This window comes from Megascapheus bottae, chromosome 15 (genome assembly GCF_031878675.1).
Source record: "Megascapheus bottae isolate mThoBot1 chromosome 15, mThoBot2.hap1, whole genome shotgun sequence".
In the NCBI taxonomy this organism is placed as follows: Eukaryota; Metazoa; Chordata; class Mammalia; order Rodentia; family Geomyidae; genus Megascapheus; species Megascapheus bottae.
In genome coordinates, this window is record NC_143523.1 from 39,196,814 (window position 1) to 39,224,156 (window position 27,343).

At 36.7% G+C, this 27,343-nt stretch overlaps 1 protein-coding gene across 4 annotated transcripts in view; it reads right to left on the bottom strand.

Moving 5' to 3' along the window:
- Positions 1-27,343, bottom strand: part of Jmjd1c (jumonji domain containing 1C) — a 182,497-nt gene that overhangs the window by 25,058 nt on the left and 130,096 nt on the right. For all 4 annotated transcript variants that reach the window (XM_090346399.1, XM_090346401.1, XM_090346402.1 and 1 more), the window contains 15 exons: positions 25,562-25,667; positions 22,527-22,651; positions 21,664-21,807; positions 21,385-21,571; positions 19,613-21,276; positions 15,564-15,736; positions 13,123-15,314; positions 11,650-11,851; positions 8,493-8,707; positions 6,942-7,094; positions 4,055-4,144; positions 3,110-3,237; positions 2,717-2,930; positions 1,785-1,999; positions 686-964 (listed from right to left, as the gene is read on the bottom strand). In XM_090346399.1, coding sequence (XP_090202525.1) covers positions 686-964; positions 1,785-1,999; positions 2,717-2,930; positions 3,110-3,237; positions 4,055-4,144; positions 6,942-7,094; positions 8,493-8,707; positions 11,650-11,851; positions 13,123-15,314; positions 15,564-15,736; positions 19,613-21,276; positions 21,385-21,571; positions 21,664-21,807; positions 22,527-22,651; positions 25,562-25,667 — 6,087 coding nt within the window. The remainder of the gene's footprint in view (positions 1-685; positions 965-1,784; positions 2,000-2,716; positions 2,931-3,109; positions 3,238-4,054; positions 4,145-6,941; positions 7,095-8,492; positions 8,708-11,649; positions 11,852-13,122; positions 15,315-15,563; positions 15,737-19,612; positions 21,277-21,384; positions 21,572-21,663; positions 21,808-22,526; positions 22,652-25,561; positions 25,668-27,343) is intronic.

Below are 27,343 nucleotides of genomic sequence, written 5' to 3' on the forward strand. Positions count from 1 at the left end.
ATTTTTCAATTCAGCAAACTCACTTCTAATTTCCATTTGTTTAGTCAATTGTGGGGCTTGAACTCTGGGCATGGGTGCTGTTACTAAGCAGTTTAGCTCAAGGCTAGCACTCTACCTCTAAGCCACAACACCACTTCCAGACTACATTTTTATTTTTATTTATTTTTTTGTCACTCCTGGGGCTTGAAATCAGGGCCTGAGAACTGTCCTTGGGCTTTTTCCTCATAGCTAATGCTTTGCTAGTGAGCCACAGCACTATTTCCAGCTTTTCTATGTGGTACCAAGGGATCAGACCTGGATCTTTGTGCATGCTAGGCAAGCACTCTACCAACAAACCAAACTCCCAGCCCCTTTAAATTTTTTTACTGTTGAGAAAGGTAACGCAAAAAAGGGTTACAGTTATAGAAGTCAGTTAAAAAGTACATTTCTTTTGGGACTATGTCAACCCTTTCTTTTCTGCTCTCCCAGGTTTTCCCCTCCCATCCCAATCCACAAGTTGTATAGGTTATTTTCAACATAGAATATAGTGAATACCATTACTGCATTTGTTTACCCTTTCTTTGGTAAATCTTTCAGTTTCATGTTTCTCTCCTGTATATTTCTATTACTAAGAGGAAATGCTTTTCCTCCTTAGTAAACTTCATGTACAAGAAGAATTTTAACATAATCAACCTTAAGTATTTACCTGTCCTTGTTTCCAACATTCTTTGAAAAGCATCCAATTATTACTATTCTTATAATCTTTAAGCCATAAAATATGCTTCTCACAGATCCATGAATGTGGGATATCACTGTATAATTTATCATTTTCACTCATGGCAGGATTTTGACTCTCTTTAGGTTCTTCATTTAATTCTGATTTTACATTTATATTGGAAGTTTTATTTGGTGGAATTTTGTTTTCAACAACTGAAGCAATTATATCATCAAGAATATTAGGCATAGTCCGTCCACTTTTGCCACCCTGGTAGAGAAAAAAAAATTTTCTGAAAAAAAAAATTTGTTGGAGGAAATGTACAATTTTCATTTTAAACTTTCACTTACTAATAAAGGGGAAAATACATTTAAGAATATGCAATTTTGCTGGTAGATATTTATGTTCCTATACTCTTTCTCTGCAAATGGGGGTCAGAAATTTGGTGACCGGAGGAACTCAGAAACACAGGATTCCTACTTTCTGATGAGCAATTAAATAAAAACCTGGTATCTAAGCATTTTATATCACTTCCATACGATATTTTTGGGGGAGAAGGAGGGAGCTGGTCATGGGAATTGAACTCTGGACCTGGGCACTGTCCCTGAGCTCTGCAGCCCAAGGCTAGCACTCTATCACTGAGCCACAGTGTCACTTCTCATTTTCTGATAGTTAATTGGAGACAAAAAAGTCTTAGGGACTTTTGTGCCCATTCTGGCTTTGAATTGTGATCCTCGGATCTCAGTTCATAGTAGCTAGGATTTATAGGTATGAGCCACCAGTACCCGGCTTTCCATATGATTTTGTTTATTCTAGTAGATACATAATTTTCAGATTCTAAAGGTCTATCTAAGGATTCGCCAGAACTCAAAGAGCCTTCGCTTTCCAAATTTACCTTAGAATACAACAAAATCATAAGCCACTGCTCATATCTAATTTCATCCATATACATTTTATGACTATTTACCAAGTCATTAAGTGGCTAAATTTAAGACCCTTATTACAATCTAGGGACTGTAGGTGTATCTCATTGGTAAAGTGCTTACCCAGCATGTGCAAAAACAAATAAAGCCCTTGCCATCACACTCACTGCGGTTCCCATTGAATATACTGGTGCAAAGGCAATGCCAGCATCTGTAGAGCCCACACGTAGTTTCCCTGCTGTTGTAGTCAGCAAATCTCTTAAGGTTGAGCCCTGTTCATTATTCTGGGATGCAGAAGGTGATGTTCTACCATTTGGAGAAACAGGATCATCATCATCTTTTTCTTCTTTAATTTCCTTTTCAAGGACAAATTCTTTGTTTTCTTAAAAAAAATTAAAAAAATACTCTTGACATTCAAATAGAAAAAAAAGAAGACAAGTATCATACATTTTATAGTGTAAAACGATTCTGAAGAACTAGTGATTGATTCACCTAAACACAAACTACTAAGAATGTGTTAAAGATCCTTCAAAATGGACTCCATTTAAATATGAAAAGGGCTTCCTAAATACTGTGTAGCTAGCTGCATTTATACTAGAAACAAATGAGAAATGCTATAGCTAAGACAAGTAGAAAATACAGGTAATTTACATAGTGTTTATATGGTATTGATAAGCTCAACCACAAATGATTATGCAACTTAATTTTGATAAAATCTCTCTCTCTCTCTTTTTTTTTTTTTAATGGCCAGTCCTGGGGCTTGAACTCAGGCCCTGGGCACTATCCTTGAACTTTCTCAAGGCTGGCACTCTGTCACTTGAGCCACAGCAACACTGCCAGCTTTTCTGTGTATGTGGTACCAAGGAATTGAATCCAGAGCTTCATGCATGCTAGGTGAGCACTATCACTAGGCCACACTCCTGGCCTTGATGCAAACTTTGAAGGGCTTATTCTCTTTAGGAAAAGAGGGAAAGTGTTTTTTTTTTCTAGCCATAATTGAAGCTGAAGATCAAGGCAAATTATCAAAATGTAATGTGCGGTAAGTTATTGGTTTGTACCATCATCTTTTAATATGCACTTAAATAGCTGATTAATTTACCTTTTTTTTCCTGTCTGGATTTTTGTTCTGCAAGATCTGCTAACCAATGCAGTGGTGACTGGGATTCTGGTGGAGTTAACTTGCTTTCTGTGCTTACATCACTACCTGGACTGTTGTTGCCATTACTCTCAGACTTCTGAGGAGTACTCTGCTGCGGAGACTCAGGCATGCACAGAGAAATTTTGTTACTGTGGTTAAGAACATTCTGTAAAACCTACAAGGGAAGTTGAATTTTTAATGCTGTTTCTTCAAAATTTTTACTTAAACAGTAGTAGTTATAAATAATTAACACAGTAACAGAGACAACTTAATTTATAAAACACAAGTCCTGCATTGGATTCCAAATAGCAGAACTAATTAAATGATGTATTTAATTCAAATACTTTTACTCACTTGAGATACACCATTCATCGTAGAAAAATTTCCAACTTGTAAATTCTGTTTGTTAGTACAATGGCAATGTGATTTAATACCATATTTTTCCCTAAGAATGTGCATGGCATCTAGAAGATCTGTCAGGACTACAAAATAAAACAGTAATTAACAAAAAAATTACCACAAGTACAAGTCTTTTCTTACTGTATTTTGTAATATAGGAAAAATGAAGGAGTTCTTTCAATTCAGTGAACTTTCTTAATATATTTTTACTTGGTACTATCCCTCTAAATATCACAGAACTGACCATCTAACCAAATTTTACTTTTCTTTTTTATTTTTAAAACTTGAGTCATTCTCATAAGAGAAAGCTTTCATTGTAAATACAAAGACTTGCACTCATTCGTTTTGTATCTATACTCATACAAAGTACTCTGATCAAACTCAACACCTCTGAGTCTCCCCTTCATTTCTCCTTCTCCTGTTTCTTTCAATTCAATTAGGTTTCATTGTTCTATTACAAATAAGCATAAACATTTTAAATTATATTCTCTCTTCAGTCCTTTTCTGTTATTTGTCAGGACTGGGGCTTAATGCAAAGTGTCTTTGGACACTTTTTGTTCAAGGCTAGCACTCTGCCACTTGAGCCACAGTGCCACTTCCATCTTTTTGTAAGTATGTGGTACTAAGAACTGGAACCCAGGGCGCTTCATGCATGCTAGGCAAGCACTCTACCACTAGGCCAAAATCACAGCCCTCCTCTATCCTTTTCACTGAGTCTGTTCTCCCTATTTCCAGCTATTAAGTAACTGACATCTTTCCCCACCTCCATTATTATCAAGGCTACAATGTTTTCCTATGATTTCCAATAACTAAGCAACACAATGCAAGAAGAAATCCCACTTCTCCATTCCACTACACTCCTGGCTTTAGTTGCTGTATAAAATGTGTATGTCTACTTACCAGAACCAGGTATAATTTGAGTTGGCATTAAATGTTTATGATCATGAGGTTGTCCTTTAACGCACTTCATCCAAGCATACAGTTCTTTATCTGTAAGGAAATAACTTATTTTAAATCATACTGTATGAATAAATTTGATGGGTAGACAAAGAGCTTAATACTTATACATATAGATACAAAAATCAATGACAAATTTCTAATTCTTTGTTACTTTTCTTTGACAGTACTAGGGTTTGAAATTCAGGGCCTTTGGTTTACTTGGCAGGTTTTCTACTACTTAAGCTACGTTAGTCCTTTCATGCTTCAGTTATTACTTTTTTTTTTTTTTGGATAGGGTCCTACTTTTTTTCCTTTTTGGCCTGGTGCCAGCCTAAGGTCTCTATCTGCTACATATGCTTCCCATGTAGTTGGTTAATGGGTTTCCACAACCGTGGTTGACATGAAGGTCTTGTTTACTTTTACTCTGCCTAGTCTCTAACATGGTCCTATCAATCTGCCTCCCAGGAAGGTGGGGATCACAGTTATATGCCATGGGGCCTTAGTAGTACTTACCAATAAGCCACATTCCCAGCCCAATTTTTGATTCTTAAAGACATAGTCAGAAAAGACAACCTAGTTTATTAGTTTTAAAACTAGTATTACAAAATGGATCATTATTTGTTATGAATATATTAGTCACCTTTAGATTTTCTGGGTCTAACTTCTAGGTTAGTAATTTTCTTCTGTACTTAAGTATATTCTATATTGAGGGGTATGGGGGGGGGAGGGAAATGGGTACCAAGACATGTGAAAGGGTATCAATGTACGTGAATTAATGCACCTTCTATCTGGCAAATATCATGTAACCCTTTTACTAATTACAGTAAAAAAATAAAAGCCAAAGGAAAAAAAAAAGTATATTCTATAACACACAGAATTTGTGTCTGACCAAAGTTTGATGATGAAGCAAACTCTTCCACGAACTTTTACTGCTATATTTAAGTCTTCAAGTGTATACATTGTACACATTTGAGGTATACAATAGAGCATGCTAGACACAGGAAGAATTATTCAGTATCTTGAAACTATTTTATAACTTTATCTTATTTGCTTTGCTAGTCCTGGGGCTTGAACTCTGAGGATTGCAATTCAAAGGTACAAAAGAAATCCATGAGACTCTTGACTCCAAGCAACCACCAGAAAAACCACAAGTGGCCCTGTGGCTCAAGTAGCAGAGCTCTAGCCTTGAGCTGAAGAGCTCAGGGACAGTGTCCAAACTCAGAATTCAGTCCCCATGACAAAAATAAATAGATAAAGTAATAAATCACAAAAACCTAGAACTTTGCTTTAGGTCAAAATCTATATATAATAAAACTCACATATAGAATCTACAATAGTGTGTGTGTGTGTGTGTGTGTGTGTGTGTTTTGCCAGTCCTGAGCCTGAACTCAGGTCCTAGGCATTGGTCTTGGGCTTTTTCAAGGCTACTACTGCTCTATCACCTGAGCCATAGCACCACTTCCAGCTTTTTTCTGTGTATGTGGTACTGAGGACTCAAACTAGGGCTTTGTGCATGCTAGGCAAGCACTCAACCACTAGGCCACACTCCCGGCCCCCTACAATAGTTTAATCTTCAGGATGTTTGACCATTTCTGAATATAGACACTTGTTTGTATTTTATGTATGTATGTTGATTATCAGTACATAAAGCTATTCACTGTTTCCTTACAATATTTAACACTAATATAAAAAGATAAAAGGTAAGAGAATATAACAACTCTGACCAAGAAGCATTCCACACACAATAGACAAGTTAAATTGCAACTTCTTTGTGCCATCATTTGAAAATTTTGAAAGGAAAAAAAAACTTAATTAAAAAGAAACTAGAGCTGGGAGCCTAGTCTAGTGGTAACATGCTCACCCAGCATGCACAAAGCCCTGGGTTCAATTCCTTGGTACCACTTACATAGAAGTGGAGCTGTGGCTCAAGTGGCAGAGTGCTAGCCTGAGCAAAAAGTGTCCAAGGACAATGTCCAGACCCTGAGTTCAAGCCCCAGGACTTTCAAAATTAAAAAGAATAACTAGCTGGGCATTGGCAGTTTATGCCTGTAATTCTAGCTAAAATCTAAGGAAGTATGGTTCAAAGGAGGAGGGGGAGACTTCAAGACTTCAGGTTGTACATGGCAGAATTTGAAAACATTTAAGACAAACCTAAACTTGGTCTACACTGACAAACTATTTGCAGGCCAAAAGAAGTAGAAAACTGGGCTGGGAGTTTGGCCTAGTGGTAGAGAGCTTACTTAGTATGCATGAAGACCCGGGTTCAATTCCTCGGTACCACATACATAGAAAAAAGCCAGAAATGGTGATGTGGCTCAAGTGGCAGAGTGCTACCCTTGACGAAAAAGCCCAAGGACAATGCTTAGACCCTGAGTTCAAGCCCCAGGACTGGTAAAAAAGAAAAAGAAAGAGAAAAAAATAGAAAACTTAGCTCTTAATTATATAATTATAGAAATGAATTTCAAGAAATGGGAGATCAGAGGGGTATGGGTTTTTTATTTTTTTCATTTTTTTTATCTTGGCATTAAAGGAGGACAGAGAAATAGGGACAAAAAAGTAAACAAATGCAGCAGTATTGAAAATGAACTATAAAACTTGTGTGCAGGGAACAGGGAGGGAAAATCTGGGAGAGAGCAAAGGAAGGAGACGATATTGTCCAAAAATGACTTATGAAATGATAAATCTTCAGTACATCACCTAGGTGGTAACAATTATTTTTAAAAGACATATGGGGGGGTGGGCGGAGAATAAAGACCAAATACTTTTTAAAGAAGGAATCAATTAAAACAAATGATGAAACTGCAGACAAATAATCACAATTGCATTCTGTAATACATTAAAAACCAACCTCTAGAACTCTTTCTCTCCTTTGCTTTGTAGCAATCCAAACAAACCACAAATCCACATTTTTGACAGACCCAATGAATATTAAACAATGTTGCTTCACATGCATCACACATCTCTCGGACTCCTCTTACTGCTCTTTTCCAGGCAATTTTGGCTGAAATATAGCAAAAATCAACAGCAAACATCATTTCTTTTCGAGGGGGGGATGTGGGGGGGTTCATTAGTTGTAGGGCTTTCTAGCCACTATCCCTGAACAATTTGGCTCTATCACATGGAGCCACAGCACCACTTCCAGTTTTCTGGTACTTAAATGGAGATAAGAGTCTCACAGACTTCCTTGCCCATACTAGTTTTAAACTGTGGTCCTCAGATCTCAGCCTTCTGAGTAGTTACAATTTATAGGCGTGAACCACCAGTACCTAGCTCTTCCTTTTTAATTTGGAAGTGAGATGTAAGAGCTTGAAATTATCTTAAATGAAAAACTAAAACTGGCTCCCATTTGAGGCAAGTTTCTTAACATGGTACTTTTAACATTGGTAAATCAATGTTTTCTGAAGTTCACCGTGTACATTAGAATGTTCAGTGGCCATGTATGCCTCCTCCTCCATTATGTACTTCAGATATACCTTAAAAAGTGTCCCTAGTTATTGTCATATGTTCTCTGGGGACAAATGACTGATTTTAGGGAAGAAAAAGAAAAGCAGCATACATTTAGAGCACATAGGTTTTTACACTGAGAGCTATACATTTAAGTAAACATAACAATAATTTACTCTGTAAACTAATGTATGAGGTATTTTCTTTCACATAATTAATATTCAGAGAGGATATCTGCGAAATGGTGACAAAAGATAAACAAGCACAAAAGCTGGCATTCAAATGCAAATAATCAGGGTAGATAATGTCCTTAGAACATCAGAAAGATGTTATAAGAAAAATCATAGGAAGTTTTTGTTTGTTAGTGCCAGTCCTGGGGCTTTAACTCAGTGTTTGAACATTATTCCTGAGTTTTAATGTTCAAGGCTAGCCCTCTATCATGTGAACCATAGCTAACTTTCAGGTTTTTGATGGTTAATTGGAGATAAAGTCTTACAGATTTTCCTACCAGAGCTACCTCAGTTCTTAGCCTCCTGAGTAACTAGGAATACAAGTGTGAGCCACCTGCATCCCAAGTAATTTCATCATACCAATTTCTGTTACAATAACACAAGTTAGAAAATGTGATTGTGATTTCATACATGATTAATCCATTCAAAATTTCTAAAAAAAATCGGTGCCTTAAGCACTTAGAAAGGTATGTGAACTGTGAAAGGGTATCAATGTATGTGAATTAATGCACCTTCTATCTGGCAAATAACATGTAACCCTTTTACTAATTACAATAAAAAAAAAAAGATGGACAGAACAAAGAGGTCCACGTGTTTTATCCCTACAAAAAAAAAAAAGGTATGTGAACAACTACAGTAAATTAGGATATTTTACCAAGTAAATACAATTTAAAGGGAAATTCTAAAAATAAAATTTATACAGGATATGGTTTACTTCGTCTTACCATCCTTTTTCACCCAAGACAAAGCTGTTTTTTCAGATGTTACTAATTGGCAGAACTTATCGCCTATCATATCCAAGATGTATTTGGAAGTTTCTACGTCCAATTCATCCTCTTCATAATTTTCATGTGTCCATAAACTCATAGCTTCATCATCATACTGGTCAGGAGAGGAAAAGCCATCTATTCTAACCACTCCATTTTTACTAAATGACAATCTGAAACATTAAAATATATTGCATACTAAGATTATGCTTAATTTTATGAGCTTTTACATAATAAACAAGTTGCACATTAAACACAAAACAATACCTCTTCATTTATGTGCAACTGAGCAACTTATAAAGGTATTACATAATGAATATTATTTCAAGAAAGTCTGGGAATGTAGCTCAGTTGCACTGTGGTTGCCTAACATACACAAATAAAACACAGCAAAAAAGGGGGACGGGAGTTTGGCCTAGTGGTAGAGTGCTTGCCTAGCATGCACGAAGACCCGGGTTCAATTCCTCAGTACCCCACATACGTAGCAAAAAGCCGGAAGTGGTGCTGAGGCTCAAGTGGTAGAGTGCTAGCCTTGAGAAAGTTCAAGGACAGTGCTCAAGCCCTGAGCCCAAGCCCAGGACTGGCAAAAAACAAAACAAAAAAAAACACAGCAAAATGAAAAGGATTCTTATAACCAGCTGCAATAAAATGAAACCACTGGAAACCATTTTTAAGTGTTTGAAGAGTATAGGAATTAAAAAAATATGACTAGCATAACCCATAACAATACATTTAACTTTAATCAGTTGTTTTTGGTTATAAAAATGGCCTTTACCTTCATTTAATAGGCTATCTATCACCAGTTCTGTGTCCTGAACTCAGTGCTCGGGCACCATTCCTGAGCCTCTTTTGCTCAAGGCTAGCTCTCTACCACTTGAGCCACAGGGCCATTTCTAGTTTTTTCTGTTTATGTGGTACTGAGCAATTGAGCCCAGGGCTTCATGAATGTTAGGCACTAAACTATATTTCCAGGCCTTAGAATTTTATAAATGGTTAAGTAAGTGCATATATACAACACTTTACACTATAGTTTGTGTGTATGTGTGTATGTGTGTGTGTGTGTGTGTGAAGGACAGTATTTAATATTACTAAGAACATAGTTAATGGCTAGGGGCTCTGGTTCAACTGCAGAATGCCTGCCTGAAAGCAAAAAGCCCTCAACTTTAAAGTTCTCATTGCCTGCACCCAAAAGAAGACAATGTTTGTTTTTAGGTTCTGATTGCAAATAATGTTAACTACTCACTCTAGAGACAGTTAGGAAAAACGAAAGCAAGTTTGCCATTCCTTTAATGGCTTGGGGTTATTCTTCAAGTATACAATGTTGTCTTTATTCTCAAATGAACACAAATAAAATCAGAGTAAATGAAAATTCTGAAATTCATAAATTATTCTGATTTTTTCAAGTGTACAATAACTTCAATACATTTTATCACATTCCTCACACTTCTATTATCTTACCCTTATGTTTTCTTTTTTTGTGTGTGCCAGTCCTTGAGCATTTCTTGCTCAAGGTATAAGCCACATCCAGCTTCTAACCCTTATCTTTAAAAAGGAATATTAAAACTAAATTTTCTGGTATCATAACCCATTGTTGACATACACACACACACACACACACACACACACACACACACACACACACACACACACACACACACATATTTGCCAGTCATAGAGCTTGAACTCAGGGCCTGGGCACTGTCCTTGGACACTTTTCCAAGGCTAGTGCTCTACCACTTCAGCCACAGAACTTCCAGCTTTTTCTATGTACGTGGTACTAAGGAATCAACTCAGGGCTTTGTGCATACAAGGTGAGCACTCTACCACTAGACTATGCTCCCAGCCCATAACCCATTGCCCCATTGCTTTTAATTTTGTTATTTTCTTTCTTTCTTTCTTTTTTTTTTTTTTGGTGCCAGTCCTGGGCTTGAGCTCAGGGCCTGAGCACTGTCCTTGGACTTTCTCAAGGCTAGAGCTCTACCACTTGAGCCTCAGCACCACTTCCAGCTTTTTTCTATGTATGTGGTACCGAGGAATCGAACCTGGGTCTTCATGTATGCTAGGCAAAGCACTCTACCACTAGGCCAAACTCCCAGCCCAATTTTGTTATTTTCTACAGCTTAATATCTCTTTCCTTTTTAAACTCTTTCTGAAGTTCCTTGTTCTCTCAAAACCACATTCCTGGTGATGCCTTCAGCATTTGCATGGATTACTTACTACAGTATTATTAGTTTTCTGAAGCAAAAAATTAGGAAAATAATTGTAACTAACATTCAGCATGTTTTATGTACATGGTACTGCATTATGGCCTCTTCCTACTACTTTATGTCATTTAATCATCATTAAGTCCCTCTGAAGGGCTTTTACCATTAATTTTTTTTCCACATGGGAAAGGCTTAGTTGTATTTCTACTATAGTTAGTAAAAACACATATGAACTAAGATCAGACAGCATTCAAAACCAGTAATAACTAATGTGAGAATATAAGATCATAGTCTCTAATTGCTGGGTTACTCTTGCTCCTCTTTATTTGGACTCTCATTACTTTAGACTTAAAGTATTTAGTAATACTGATATTAAATTAGCACATAATAATTTGGTTTATAAAATTTTTACTATAAATTGGTCAAACAAGAAGTGACACAAATAAATCTTGTGATTTTGTTACTCATTTTTATCGGTATAAATGTTTAAGGTTAGCAAAAGTACAGCTATTCCAAGATACCAAAGTTACTTAAGATTAATTAAGTTGTTTAGCTAGATTTAAAGATGATTTGTAATTTCTAAAGTAGATATAGATACATATGTATCACTATTTTGAAATGGCTTATATAATTCTTAAACCAAGAATAAACTATTGCTTATCATTTTTTACAAATCAAAACCTAACATTTTTCTCATTAACAGAATAAAATCAATCAGTAAACAATGATTATACAAAATGATTAATAATGTGAATATTCACTTATGCTCCACTGTTAGCTGCAGTTAAAAATGAGCAAAAAAAAAAATTGTGGAAGCATGAAACCTCAAAACTTAAAACCAAATCCTAAGATTATCAGGACAATCAACAGATTAGAATTATGTTCTATCAAATTTCATATTTACCACTTACCGTCTAAAGTAGTAAAATCTACAAAATACTGGTGAATGAGTTGGTTCTTCTCCTTTTTTAGTGCGAATAAGTCTACATTCTCGGCACTTTTGTAGGTTAGGCCCTATCTCACAACAGGAGTCATCCTGTAAAAATGATTCTCCAGTTTGTTTCAGCTTCTTGACCTTTCGCCAATCTTTTAATACTGAACGAGGAATGCCAGCTACAAAATTAGTAAGAAATCATTAGCAAGATTGTCTTAGAGATGCTCATTGAGATAAAATTCAAGTTAACTGTTTAACTGTGACAGTAGAATTATGAAAGTTGATAGCAATATTTCTGTTCGTTTATTAAGAGGAACCAGATTGTCCTATCAATAACTAAAAATGCAAATCTTTTTTTTCTTTTAAAGCCCAACCCACTTTCCAGCATGCCCTCTTCTTGCTCTAGTCTCCAGGCCTGTGCTAACATTGAGGCCCTTGGAAAAGTAGATCTTTAATAAATTTTTCAGTTGACAAAACTAAATATTCATAGATATATAATAATGAACATGTGAATTACTCAAGCGCTGTACACCTATAATTAAAATAAGACTTCCATGTAGACATTATTTTATTACCTTCCTCTTTGATATAATCAAAAAAAGATAGTAATGTACAGTGTGTGTGTGAGTGCGCACACATGCTCATGAAAGTACTGGGGTTTGAACGTAAGGAAACTTTCTAAAGTGCCAATACTGGGGCTACAATTTAAGAGACCACAACACAAGTCTCTTTTTATTTAACTTTTAACCATTGTTAATGACAATTTGAGCAACAATATTAAATAAACAATTACAAAAATTGTACAACTTTGTCAGCTGATAAGGGCGGGATATGATTACATTCAGAATACTCTTAAATAATTACCTTGTAATATATGTCTAAGTTTGATTCTTTTCTAACTAAAGATTATAATGAAGATTTAGGTAAAATTAGAGATTCATTTTTAAGTCTTGATAATCCAAACTGCATTTTACCAATTCTTAAAAGGCTTAGGCATAATGTCAACCACCTGTAATCCTAGCTAGAATTACAGTATAAAGGGTTCAAGGGGCTACAGTTTGAGGCTAGCCCGGGGAAAAAGTTAACAAGATTCCATCTCCAAAGGAAAAAAAAAAAAAGGTAGTCCCGCTGCAACATACATATAGTTCAAGTTAAACAGAAAGTACAGAAAGGAGATCACAGTCCAAGACAAACCCTGAACAAATATGTGACTCTATAAAAATACCTTAGGGGAAATAAGGGTATGGCTTAGGTAGCAGAGCAGCTGTCTAGAAAGTCTGAGACCTCAAACTAACTAAAACAAACTCAACTCTTGGAAAGGATCAAACTAGTCAGGTCTTGCATGTAGAAATGAGGTATAAAGACTAGAGACTAACCTTCCAAAGAAATTACAAATACGGCACCGTTACTGCTAAAAAAATTTTTTCCTAAACGAAAATTATTTACTTACCACTACTACTGTTCTGTAACTTCAATTTACTTTTTTCTTTGGCACTCCTGCTGAGAATTCCATTGGGTTTCAAATCCTCTTCTACTTCACCTTTCCTCTTCTGCAAATCATTTTGCTTCTTTTTGTAAGTTGGTTTAGGTTGCCTTTTAGTCCTTTGTTCTGACTTGCTTTCACTTTCATCTGTGTCTCCACTTTCAGACCCAGATTCGTAAGTCCTTTTAGTTTTTCTTTTATTGACTTTATCATCCCTTACATATTTATCAACTATGATTTTACTATCTACACTATTTTGAATATCATTAGATGTAGAGGCTATTAAATTGACAGAACATGGCTTAATAATCTCTGATACAGAATTTCCTGAATTTTCTATTTTATGAGTATTTTTATCTTCCTCTGAATGTCTAGTAAGCCAAGCCTTTTTCAGTTTAGTATGATAGTTTGGTTGACTTGTCTGGGACAACTGCCCATTTCCTACAGAGTTTCCTTTGTTGCTTGTACTACAGATTACAGTGCTATCCATGGGAAGAGTGGCTGAAGCTGTCTGATTTTTCACAGGATTAAGTTCAGTCTCACTGACATTACTATTTTTATACTGAGCTGCAGCCAATGCCGCTTTGTGCTTTTTTAAATGGATAAAATCAGTTGTGCCTGAGAAGCCAGAGTTGGGCTGAACAGCACTTCCTATTTTATTACTGGCTGGGGTAACTGGAACTGTGGTGCTGACTCTGCATTCTTGTGTTTGACCCACTGGCTGACTAACACTTTTTGAAGTACATTCTAAAGATGTAGAGGTCAAAATGGTATTTGATATGGAGGAAGTGAGTTCTGAACCACTCTGACTGGAAGCACTGGTGGTAATGACAGGAGATGTGAATACATCTGTTTTGGTATTACATACTGTATTTATAGTAGACATGACTGAAGTGGGAACATTGCCCTGGGAGACAGCTTCAAAGTGTTTTTCAGAGTTTGCCCGAACATTGTCCAAATTTACACTTGGTAGAATTATTCTTCCAGTCTCTCCAGTTTCTGTTGGTTTGACACAATCTACTTTATTTGCCCTTACTGATAATTTTTCACTAACTCGATCTTTGGAAGCTAACGGAAGGACTGGTATGCTATCCATTTTTGAACTAGAAGGTGGACGTACAATGACGGATGCTACAGCAGCCTGCATCTTTCCAGTGCTTTTTTCCACATGCCATTCAGTTTTCTCTTTGCTGAGATTATTAGATCTCCACATTTCTGTAAAAGTCTGTTCCGAACTCTTAATATTTGCCTGAGAGTCTTTTGGCTCAGGAATTAGAGTTGGAGGCTTCTGTGATTCTTGAACTTTCCCACCAGCATTAACTGGCATCACTGGAGTTAAAGTTGGAGGAGAAAGGCTACTACTGTAGCTACTTTCTTTTCTTTCCAAACTGTGATGAATTGGTGGGTGAAACACTGGTGCTCTATGTAAAGCAGGCATGCTGCGGAGTGTATTTGTAGAAGAAACTGTCAAGTGGGTAGGACTTCTACAATCATTTCGAAAAGTTGTTACTGAGTGAGATGTAATCTGATGGGGCACATGGTCTGTTACCTTGCCTAAGCTTTCATTTTCCGGCTGGTGTTTAATCAAAGGTGGAGGCTTTGAAAGAGATGATATAAATGAAGTAAGAGTTTGAGGATTAGCTGGTACAGCCAGGGTATTAGTCTGCTTTTCAGTGTAAATATTTGAAACTTCTTTGGATGGGTATGATCTCGGTGGTTCGTTCACCACACTATTGGACAATGTAGTGAAATAGTTACTTTGGGGCAAACTCTGAGGGACCGAGTGCTTCATTTTATAAAGCTCTGATACTGAGCGATCTATATCTTTGTCTTGTTTGGTAGTATGGCTTTTAGGACTAGAAGATGATGATGGTATTCTGGAATAATCTCTCTCAGTCTCAAGCCCCTTGATTTTAGTTGTAAAGGGAGCAACATCAATACTTTCTTGAAGAATTCGACGATGCTCTTCTTTGTATTTGTTTAATCTCTCTCCTGTTTCGTGGGATGGCCTCTGTAACTGATTTAATACTGGATCCACAAAATGTCTATGCAAGTGACAATCTTTTCCAGTTTGTGACCTATTAAGATCTAGGTCATTCTTTGCAGATGTGGATGCAACAGACCTCAATGGTTCCATAAATGCTTTTCTCTCCAGCTCTCTATAAACAAAAACACAAAGACTTCTGCAATCCTTTTTGAGAAAATGTATACAAAAACAGTTTTTAGACATTATTCTGTTAAGAAAGCAAAATATATCTTTGCATAAAAATATTCTAGCAAAATCCAGCAAATTAGAAGATATACAAATATAAAAACAATCTTCAAAGAATAGTTTTACACATTTTTTAAATAAAGTAAAATTACAAAAGACAGGATTATTTATAAGTCTGAAGCATTGGTGGACTTACTCTTTATGGTGATCTATTAGAGTTTTTGTCAATGGTGGACTGGAATGCACTGTAATTTTAAGAGGTCGATGAGGCTCTGCACTGGAAGGTCTTACAGGAATATGACTAAGTAAGCCGATACCATCCGCTGAAGTCACAGGAGTGGGTTGATGTAACCAAGGACTGGGAGAATTCTATTTTAAAAAGTCTAGAAGTTAGTTATTTTTCCATACCATTTAGAACACAAATCAGTATTTTTAAAATCTGTTTATTTCCAAACAATGCAAAAGTTATCAATAACTAATCTCTAAAGAAACACAGTAAGGGGGCTGGGAGTTTGGCCTAGTGGTTAAAGTGCTTGCCTAGCAAGCACAAAGACCCGGGTTTGATTCCTTGGTACTACATACATAGAAAAAAGCTGGAAGTGGTGCTGACGCTCAAGTGGTAGAGCTCTAGCCTTGAGAAAGTCTAAGGACAGTGCTAAGGCCCTGAGCTCAAGGCCAGGACTGGCAAAAAAAAAAAAAAAAAAAGAAAGAAAGAAAGAAAGAAAGAAAGAAAGAAAGAAACAAACAAACAAACAAACAAACAAAATAGGATGAGACTTTGAGGACCAAGATACTAAACCAGCCAAAGTGGAAAAGTCTAAGGCTCCAACCTCCAATTATGCAGTAAACAATTAGGCTGAAGGTGTGGCTCAAGTGGTAGAGTGCCAATCATTAGGCATAAGGCCCAGAATGGAAAACCTAGTACCATCAATAAAATATAAATAAAACAATAACAACAAAAAATCCAAAAGCTATAAATCTCACAAGAGGAAAAAGTACATAATTATACACTTGACAATTTAAATATACGACAGAAAAGTGTTATGTTGCTGTCAATCATAGTGATAGTAAAATGTTTTGCTCTACAAAAATACTATTTAAAATTATTTGTTATTGTCTATTCTTGTTTTGTTCTCACTTTAGTCACAAATACTAAGGGTAAGGAATGAGTTTTGCTCCAAATATTCAATTGCTTACCATTTTAATTTTTTATAAATAAATGAAAAGCTCATATGCCTATGTTTAATTCTAGACTTTTATAACCAGTTAACAAAACCTTTTTATGTATTTTTTTCTTGTACTGATATTGGAGCTTGACCTCAAGTCTCAAGCACTTAGCTTTTTCATTCAAGGTGGGCACTGTACCACTCAAGCCAACTCCAGTTTTGTATTTTGCTACTTAAGTAGAGATGAGAATCTTTGGATTTGTCTGCCCAAGCTGGCTTAGAATCCTGATTCTCAGATCTCAGTCTCTTGAATTGCTAGGATTATAGGAATGACTCACCAGCATCCAGCTTAATTGTAATTTTTTTTTTTTTTTGCCAGTCCTGGGCCTTAAACCCGGGGCCTGAACACTATCATTGGGTTTTCTCAAGGCTAGATAGAGCTCTACCACTTGAGCCATAGCACCACTTCTAGCTTTTTCCATGTATGTGGTACTGAGGAATCAAACCCGAGTCTTCATGCATGCTAGGCAAGCACTCTACCATTAGGCCAAACTCCCGGCCCCTAACTAACATTTTATGCTCTTATAAACACGGAAGTTAGACAGACACTATCCCACTGATAGTGTTCCTTGCAAGTTGGTTCTAATAGGCATTTTAGATCTGTTCTTGTTTGGAACTTATAAAAGAACACTCAAAGCTATTTATCAGCTCTTGCATTTCTGTGTTCTTACAACCTCTCTGCACTTACAACTACATTCATGATACATGAGAAAGAAGGGTCAAAGTGTGAGTACATGGGACATATGTACAGAATGTGATTAGTGTTATTTCCTTGAATTAAAAGACCATGTAACGTTCACATCCTAGTATGATTTTACTATCAGAATATCAATGGCACCATCGAAGATAGTAATAGAGGGACCAGGGCATGGTTGAAATAGTAGAAAAACAGCAGAGTATTCACAACGTACTAAGTTCAAATCACCATAACACCACTGCCACGAGAGAGAGGAGAGAGAGGGAGAGGGGGGGGGGGAGAGGGAGAGGGAGAGAGAGAGAGAGACAGAGACAGAGAGACAGAGACAGAGACAGGGAGAAACAGAGAGAGATAGAGAGAAACAGAGACAGAGAGAGAGAGAGCGCAAGCAGGCAGGCAGGCAGACAATGGAGCCAAAACAGGTAGTACATGCTTGTAACACCAACAGTTTGGGAGGTAAAAATGCAGAGGAACATCGTTAAAGCACAGCCAATGCAAAGACAAAAAGTTAGTATGCCCTTATCTGAATGAATAAGTCAAGTTTCAAGATGTATGTCTGAAATCCCACCACTAGGGAAGATGAGGCAACAAGATCAGAAGTTTGAGGTCAGTTGGGCTACAAAGGAGGTTCCAGGCCAACTTGGGCTATCTAATGAGACCAGGTCTTCAACAAAAAGGAAAAGAGGCAAAGTCATGTTAGAGCATTTGCCTAACAAATATGAGTTCAGACTCTTGTACCAAAAATAAAAACAGAATGGAAAATAGGAAGCCGGTGATTAATGGAAGCACGAATCTGTAACTGTACCAATGCTGCTACAGATCACTGTTAACCACATCTCAGAAGGGCATACCCTTGTAAAAGTGGAGCTAAGGCTGGGACTGTGGCTCTGTGGTGGAGTGCTAGCCTAGCATGCACGACAACCTGGATTTGATTCCTCAGTACCACACATACAGAAAAAGCGTAGAGCACTTGCCTTGAGCAAAAGAAGCTTGGGGACAGTGCCCAGGCCCTGAGTTCAAGCCCCAGGATCAGGAAAGAAAGAAAGAAAGAAAGAAAGAGAGAGAGAGAGAGAGAGAGGGGGGGGGGGGGAAGGAGAAAAAAGTGGAGCTAAGGTAAAAGGAGCTGATATTAGAAGTGGGAGTAACTCATAAAAAGCATCATCAAAATGATCAGAACTCTATCTTGCATTACCAACTACATGGTAGCCTTTCATATCACAACTTGGAACTCACAGCCTCAGTCTATGCCACTTATCATTCCATTACTGTTGCTCTAAGTATCATAGTTACATTAACAAAATTCTGGCATGATGACCACTATCCCTACTGGCATTGACCAATGCTTCTGTAAACAATATTCTTTATATAGTAAGCAAGAAGACCAGCAAAATTATTTTCTAAATTTTCACTCCTAACATTTGTATTCAAGGTAAGACCTTGAATAAGGCTAGTGTTGTACTGTTTGGGATCCTTAGATCTCAGTCTCCTGTGTAGTTATAATCGCATGTGTGAGCTACATACTCCTGGCTAATATCAGGGTTTTTGTTGTTGTTAGTTTTTTGCCAGTCCTAAGGCTTAAACTCAATGTACTTGAGCTCTCTCAAGGCTAGCACTCTACTACTCAAACCACAGCACCAAGTCCAGCTTTTTCTGTGTATGTAGCACCAAGGAATAAAACTCAGTGCTTTGTGTAGGCCTAGGCAAGCACTCTACCTAGGCCTGCTTCCCAGGCCCTAATATCAGGGTTTTAAATTTATCCTCAGCAAGCAGACACTGAAGCTATGCCCTTAATTCTTTTTTGCTTTTATTTCATCTTCCTTTGAAAAGAGCAGCCTGGGATTATAATCCTATCCTACGGCCTTGAGATACTTGTGACTGTGCTGTCCAAAAGCTTCTCCCAAATAATCTCTTCCCAAGTGGCTGAGATTTACAATTTGGAGTTACTTGGCCCTGCTAAGTTTTACTTCTTGAGCATTTTTTTCTTTTTTTTTTTTCCCCCCGCTGCCAGTCCTGGGGACTGATCTCAGGGCCTGAGCACTATCCTTGGGCTTTCCTCAAAGCTAGTGTTCTACCACTTGAGCCACAGCACCACTTCCAGCTTTTCCATATATGTGCTACCAAGGAAGAGAATCTGAGTTTCTGTGCATGCTAGGCAAGCACTATACCCACTAGGCCAAACTCACAGCCCTTGAATATTTTTTTTATAGTGTTTTCAGAGAATATTTGAGATTATTATGTTTGGAAAAATGGTATTAACAAAAACCATTTATACATGGTTAGTAACAAACCTATTAATGTATGATACAATACAGCATCACTTACCCTCCTTAACGAAGCTTCTGCATTGACTGCATTTTCTGAGTGGACCCATTTAGAAGAAGGCAGACCAAGTCCTGAGTATGCATGTGTTCCATTTGGATACTGCCAAATAATTGGATAAAGTCCAAGCTGATTATAAGTAGCAGAAGGATGGGCTTGTCCAAGGAGATGAGGTGACTGGTGCTGTAATAACTGTTGCTGCTGCTGGTGTGCTAGTGCTAAATGACTCAAGCTACTGGCATGAGCACTTTCTAGGCGAGGGTGGCCGCCAAGTAAGGAGGCAGCAGGCACTCCAGGTAAAACAGTGGGAAGTAAATGAGGGTGATGAATAGAATGATGTGGACCACTAGTCAGGGGGTGAGCGTTAATGGTAGGTATCGGAGTTTGACTAGATGATCCAGCTAGTAAGTGGGGTGCAGGAGTTAAGGCAGGATGATGGGTACCAGGATTTAAACAGGTTCTATGAGATGAGGAATGAAGAGAAAAAGGATGCTGGCTTAAGAAAGATGAAATGTGATTAGCTCCTGTTTCTGACCCAATAAGAGCAGGATCTCTATAAACTGTGAAATGCTCATTTTTATCAATGATAAGAGGGCTCTTGGTAGATTCCAATGTACTGCTTCGAGGAGGAACTGGATGAAAACTGCATCTTGATAACTCATGTTCTATCTTACTTGTCAGTCTTCTTTCACCAGTAACCTGACTGTTTGTGTAAGTGGTCTTAGACTTTATAGAATCAGGAGAATGTGGAAGTTTGGGTTTTATAACTTCAGGTGAGGAACTGGGTCTTGTCTTGTGACCATCAACTGAAGTACTTAGTTTAGCTTTTATGGTTTCAGGGGGTGGAGTTTGCTTATGCAGCTTATCTTCTGTGATAGCTGTTGTACTTAAAGAGGTCATATAAGAGACATATTTATTTTTGTCTTTCTCTATATCTAGGTGATCATTTCCTGAAGAGGCATTTGTAACACCTGACTGGGTTAAATCCACTTTGACTACATCACTAACCCAAATCTGCTCAGAATCTTGTTTGGCTGTTTCTAAGTATTTTACATTTGAAATTGCATGTTTTGAATCACTAACACAAGGATCTATGTTGTCAGGTGTTGAGAGGCCAAAGGTACTCGTGTTTTCCTGAGCCACCCTTTCTGAATTAGCATCATTTGTAATATCAATAACACATTTTGGTGTGGGTGGTCTGGATACAAACTTCTCCTTTGGTAATAAATCCACTGTATGTGTATTTTCCATATTGCATTCTTTAAGATCCAAATCACTAGAGTTATGATCAGAAAGCGTCTGTTCTGATGAATGCACACTCATTTTTTCTTGAAGATGAGTATCCACAGATTTTCGCTTCTCTCCATCATCATGTTTATCTTTGTGTATTTGATCCCAGGGGGGCCGATCTAGTGACTCCTCTACTGACTTCTCATTTTTCTGAGATTTCCCTTCTTCTCCATTTATCTTCGAAGTATTTTTATTTTTCAACTCATTCTCTGGCTTTTGCTCAGAGGAGTTATCAGATATTTTCTTATTTGAACTTTCTGAGTCACTGCTCTCAGAATAGTCTGAAACATTGTCAGTCCGCAACCTTTTCATGTTTAGTTTCTTTTCTTCCTCTTCGGGCTTCCTTCTCTTATTCATCTTTTTATTTTTAGGGGTTTCTGTATGATTAAAATAAGAAAACACTTATTTTTCCAATCCAATGAAAAGTAAGTACATTTTTAAAGACAGTTTTGTTTTCATCTCTTAAAAAAAAAAGTGGATATTACCTCCTCGTGATATGTAATCGCATTTGTCCTCTTTCATTTTCTCTTCATCAGGTACACTGCTATCTGAGCCCTTCCTCTTACTTGGACGGATGCTTCTTTGTTGCTGGTGTGTATTCTGTTTTGGTATAGCAGCTTGGGAGTTCATTGCTGGTCTGGGACTATTTGCTTGAGCACGTGTATAATGACCCTGAAAATAATCAACAATGATTATTTACAATGTGACTTTAAAAAGATTAAGGAAAATTATTTTCTGAAAATTAATTACCAAAATATACATACATGAACAGTGTTGATATTTTGATTGGCACGAGACCTGCGTCGTGATGTAATGCCAATATTTTCACCTTTTAACAAGGAATGAACAACATCATCTAGAAAGGTCATTTGAACCATAGAAGGATCGACATTCTGTGGCTCTAGTACCTAATCCAAGACACACATACACAAAAACAAAAAATAAAAAAAAAGTTGAATCCAATGTTTTAACTAATATGAAACTTTGTACATTTCATTTACTTAGTAGAAATACTTGTATCAGTTTCGGATGCCTAATTTTACTATCAATCAGGCTACATAACTGATTTAAATCACCAAAATGACTCTTAACTTCTTTTGCATTTGCTAAAAAATCTGAACATAACAACAATGAAATTACATGTCTTAAATTCAGTTTCATTAGTGAGAAAAGACTATTTAGGAAACATCTTTATCATTATAAGAAGAAAAAAAGCTGACTTTGAGAAGTTGTAGTTAGCCTAAAAATTGACCCTCCCCCCCAAAAAAATGGCTAATGAAACTTAAGAATTTTATGCCTTTATTTCAGGGATGGATTTGATCACTACTGAAAGAAGTCTGATTTTACCAATACCAATACCCTTTTACCTGAAATCACCTCCTATGTAATATCAGACATGATAAAACTTATTAGGCTCATATATTTAAAAATCCTAGAGATGTACTGTTAAACTGCTAATACTCTTAAATCTTTGGCTTAGCTATGTATACTATAAAACATTGTTCTAGGGGGTAGAATAGAAATATGGATAGGTCAGTAATGGAACATGCATTTAGCTCATCTCAACTGGGGTGAACGTGCTGGGCACCTTGAATTGGGTCTCTAGAGACACAGTCAAACTATTTACCTGATCATTCATAACGATCATGGTGCGAGTGAAGAGATCATGATGAGTAATTATGCCAGTAAACCACTGGGTGGCAGAATCTTGTCTATATACTCTCACTCTGTATCCATTTAAAGAATAAGGACCTTTTTTAAAAACAAAAAGCAAAGACATCTTAAATGGAGATATTTTCACTTAGAAATTACTGCTTAAGAGAAAAATAAAGCCGTGTGAAAAATGAATAATGAAACTAAAAATCTGCTTTCAAAAATTTGGTTTAGAAGGCAAGTAACATCATTCAGAACAGATTATTCTAGAGCTATTATTACATATACCACTAGAAATACGTCCTAACTTAATGGAAATGAACGTTAAAAAGATGAATCATGAATAAGAGGAAACAACAAAACTTAAAACTCTACTGATTTACATAGTGAAGTTATAAAGCCACTTAATGACCTCTGTATAGATGACTGTTTGGCAGAAATGGAAAAATACCTTGCAATGTCTTGAGACTTTTAGTTACTAGAATATTACCAGAAGTAAGAAAGAGTAAATTCTGATTCCTCTGGAACCACTAGGAAAAGCCGCTGAAGGTGCTAAGTCACACAGACAGCTAAAATAGTATGGTTTCTCTCTACTTCAAGGCCAACCTAGACTACATGCCAAGACCTGATCTCAAGGAAGGAAGGTAAGGAGGTAAAGAGGGAGGTAGGGATGGAGAGGGGATGGAAGAAGGAAGAAGGGAGGAAAGGAAGGAGGAAGAGAGGGAAGAACAGACCTCTTAAAACACAAAGACCACTAAATAATTTATAACAGTACTAAAGGTGTGTGTGTGTTTAATGGAACACAGTGTACATTTGGATTCAATTCACATTTTGGGCTGGGAGTTTGGCCTAGTGGTAGATTGCTTGCCTAGCAGGAGCAAAGACCCAGGTTCGATTCCTTAGAACCATATACATAGAAAAAAGCCAGAAGTGGTGTTGTGGCTCAAGTGGGAGAGCTCTAGCCTTGAGAAGGCCCAAGGACAGTGCTCATGAGTAGCTAGGACTTCATGAGTAGCTAAGATTACAGGAGTAAGCTACAAGTGCCTGGCTCTGATTGATTATATTTTCCTACTAACTATAACCTAGTATTCAAATTCTCTTTTCTAACTTAAGAAAAGGATCAAGATTAGTTTTCTAAATAATCTATAAGTACTTACAAAATGACACCACAGGGCCAGGAGTTTGGCCTAGTGGTTAAAGTGCTTGCCTAGCATGCAAGAAGACCCGGGTTCGATTCCTCGGTACCACATACATAAAAAAAAAAAAAAAGCCAGAAGTGGTGCTGAGGCTCAAGTGGTAGAGCTCTAGCCTTGAGAAAGTCCAAGGACAGTGCTCAGGCCCTGAGCTCAAGCCCACGACTGGCAAAAAAAAAAAAAAAAAAAAAAAAATGACACCACATACAATTTCTAATTACCAGTTGTTGATTTAAAAAAAAAAAAACTGTGTATCTGCTTATTCTCAACATTTAGTACAATCTGAAGTCTGTCTCACATAATTTTGTCTAAGATGGGTAAGGACTATTAATACCTTAATCTTTTCTTTAAGGATACAAGGAAATGAAAAATCTTTTTCAAAAAATTTGATTTTCTTCCACAAATATATTGCAAATAAAGGGGGGAAATGGGACGTGGAGTAGGACACAATACCTAAAAACAGTATATGGACATTTTCATTATTTCTGATTTACACACACACACACACACACACACACACACACTCACAAAAATCCTAAGGTCACTTAAGAAATTTACAAAAGGACATCTGAACATGACTTTCAAGTATTTGATAGTAATTTTTTTAGCATAATGGCATTACGGAAGCTTTGTTTAAAAAATTGGTAGAATAAAGCAGTATCATTAGTTAGAAAGAAAGCAAAAGGAGATGCAGAGACAGCAGGAACAGCCAAACTTTGAGGCTTGTTGGGAGTTGAAGGTAGGTATTAAAAGTTTATTTGTGCATATATTGTCTTCTTCATCCCCCCCCAAACCAGTTCTGGGGCTTGAACTCAGGACCTGAGCATTGTTCTTGGGCTTTCTCAAGGCTAGAGCTCTACTGCTTGAGCCACAGCACCACTTCTGGCTTTTCTATGTATGTAGTACTGAGGAATCAGACCCCAGTCTTTGGGCATGCTAGGCAAGCACTCTACCACTAGGCCAAACTCCCGGCCCTGTGTGTATAGTTTCTTTTCTCTGTAATAAAGCTTATGGAATATTTGTGCTAAATATCATATAAAGTAAACAGTATTACAATTTTTAGATTATTCCTGATACTTAATAGTATGGAGATTGAATACTGAGTAAAGAACATGGAATTTAGCAACAAAATTGTACTATTAATTAAATAATCAACATATCAACTATCAACAACATGATGTCTTAGTTTAATCCATAAAATTTCACAAAAGGCCTTGTGTTTGCAATAAATGACTTCAGTAGTATGTGGATGTTTAGGGCTGGTTTATAACACTCCAAAGAAGGAGGCAGAAGGTTGAGGCCAGCCTGGAGTATTGTGAGAACCTGACTCAAAATACAAAAAAACAAAAACACACGTGCAACAAAGCAACTCAACATCAACTGTCACCCTAAGGAAAAAGTCACATGTGGTAGACAAAACTATAACTTCATAAAAAATTAAGACAATTTTGGTGTTAATTGCTGAAGATGTATACTAAAATATACTAAAATAGGTTGCTTTGAGCAGCAACCCAATACTAACAAATGCTTCCTTCTCCAGGAAGGACTCAACTAAATGTAAATTTTTATATCAGCAAAATACCGTATAGCTAATTTCATATCCTGTGTTTAGCTCAAATTGTTAATAAGTTGGTAGAAATATAAGTTCTTTATCAAAATTACTATGTTTTGGTTCATTATTTTTCATACTACTTTTGGTAATTATTAAGTTGGACTTTCTATTCATATCACATATAACTGAACGATAGAAAAATACAGTAAATATTGCCTGGCTCAAAAGGGGGGGGGGAGTAATACATAACTTCAAAATAGTTACCTTGCATAAAAATCTCCTGAACTTTTTGTTCCTTTACCCAGACTTTCACTTCCTCATGAAGTTGCGGGTTGTCCCTGAGAACTGGGTTTAGGCTGTCTATGTCGTCCTAGAATTATAGATTGAAAGAAAAAATCCACATTATACTTTCCCAACATTAATATTTCTCATTTTCCTACTCAAATTTTCTAGATATTTTATGAAAATTCCTTGATCTAAGCATATATTCAAGCATAAAAGCATATATTCAAAAGTTACACTTTACTTAGCAGCTGCATTAACAGCACAGCGTAAGTAATAAATATGCAGTGAAATCTGATCCTTGACAGTAAGTTACTACAGTCAAAATTTAAGATGGGCACTAATTTTTTTGTTGTTGTTCAGTCGTGGGGATTGAACTGTGGCCCTGGGTACTGTCTCTGAGTTTTTCAGCTCAAGGTTAGAGATCTACCACTTTGAGCCACAGTACCAGTTCGGTTTTCTGGTGATTTCTTGGTGGTAAGTGTCTCACACATTTTTTTTGTGACCCAGCTGGCTTTAAACTGTGATCCTCAGATTTTAGCCACCTGAGTAGCTAGGATTGCAGGTATGAGCCACTGCTACCGGCTCTAATTTTTTATCCCATAACCTTATCCTAGGCAGCTTTTTAAAGATTTTCATGTGTATGTGATTTGAAACAATGTTTGACAAATACTCACTACCTTGCATATGTAAATTTAATCTCTCTGTACATCATCTCGACAATTAAATTAAAAAAAAAAAACAGACATGGTGGAGGGGAGGGAAATGGGGACCAAGACATGAGAAAGGGTATCAATATATGTGACGTAATGTACCTTCTATCTGGTAAATACAATGTAGCCTTTGTATTAATTATAGTAAAAAATATATGAAAAAAGACATTCAAACGTAAAAAAAAATCAGACACTGGGTTATACAAGGACAGGGGCAAAGAATATCCACATTTTATTGACTATATATAAATTATCTCTTTCCATACAAACAAATAACGTCTTCTTCACTATCCTCATTTGCATATCATCAAATTAAGTTCTACCGAATTCATCTATTAGCTTTACTGCAAAAATACACTATTTTCAAGCCAGTTATCATTACCTGACCAAAGCTAGGCACTAGTGGCAAATACCTATTAATACTAGCTACTCGGAAGACTCAGAAGGTCAAAGTTCAGAGCCAGCCTGTACAGAAAAGTCTGCAAGACTCCCTCATCAATTATCTAGTAAATTGCCAGACTGGATATTTTGCTCAAACAGTGGTGTGCAAGCTTTAAGAAAAGTAGTTGAGAGTACAAAAGACATGAATTCATACTATCATGCACATGAGCACACACAAATACAAATCATTATTTTTCAATAAAAGAGATCTAGACACAAAAATAATAAAAGTCAAATGGTTTCTCACCATCTGTAGTCCCTAGCTGAACCCTTTCACAATCTTTATGCTTTCTTAGAACACATCTGGTGCTCCTGCATTTGTTGTGGGATCCATAGCTTACTTACTGGCAAGAACAACAAACCAACACTGTCTATTTGCTAAAAGTAGACTAAGAGATCATGGGAAACCTAAACAGAAAGAAACTAAATCAAGGCATTAATATCTGGTAGGTAAAAACAAATCTAGCAATCTGGATAATTGAAAAGGTTATTGAAAAATATAAAGACTTGTAATAAAATAAGTCATACTTAATTTTTTGGGTATATAGTATATCCAAGTAAAGATGCCTTTTCTCATCTTTCATGTTTTTAAGACAGTACACATACTGTT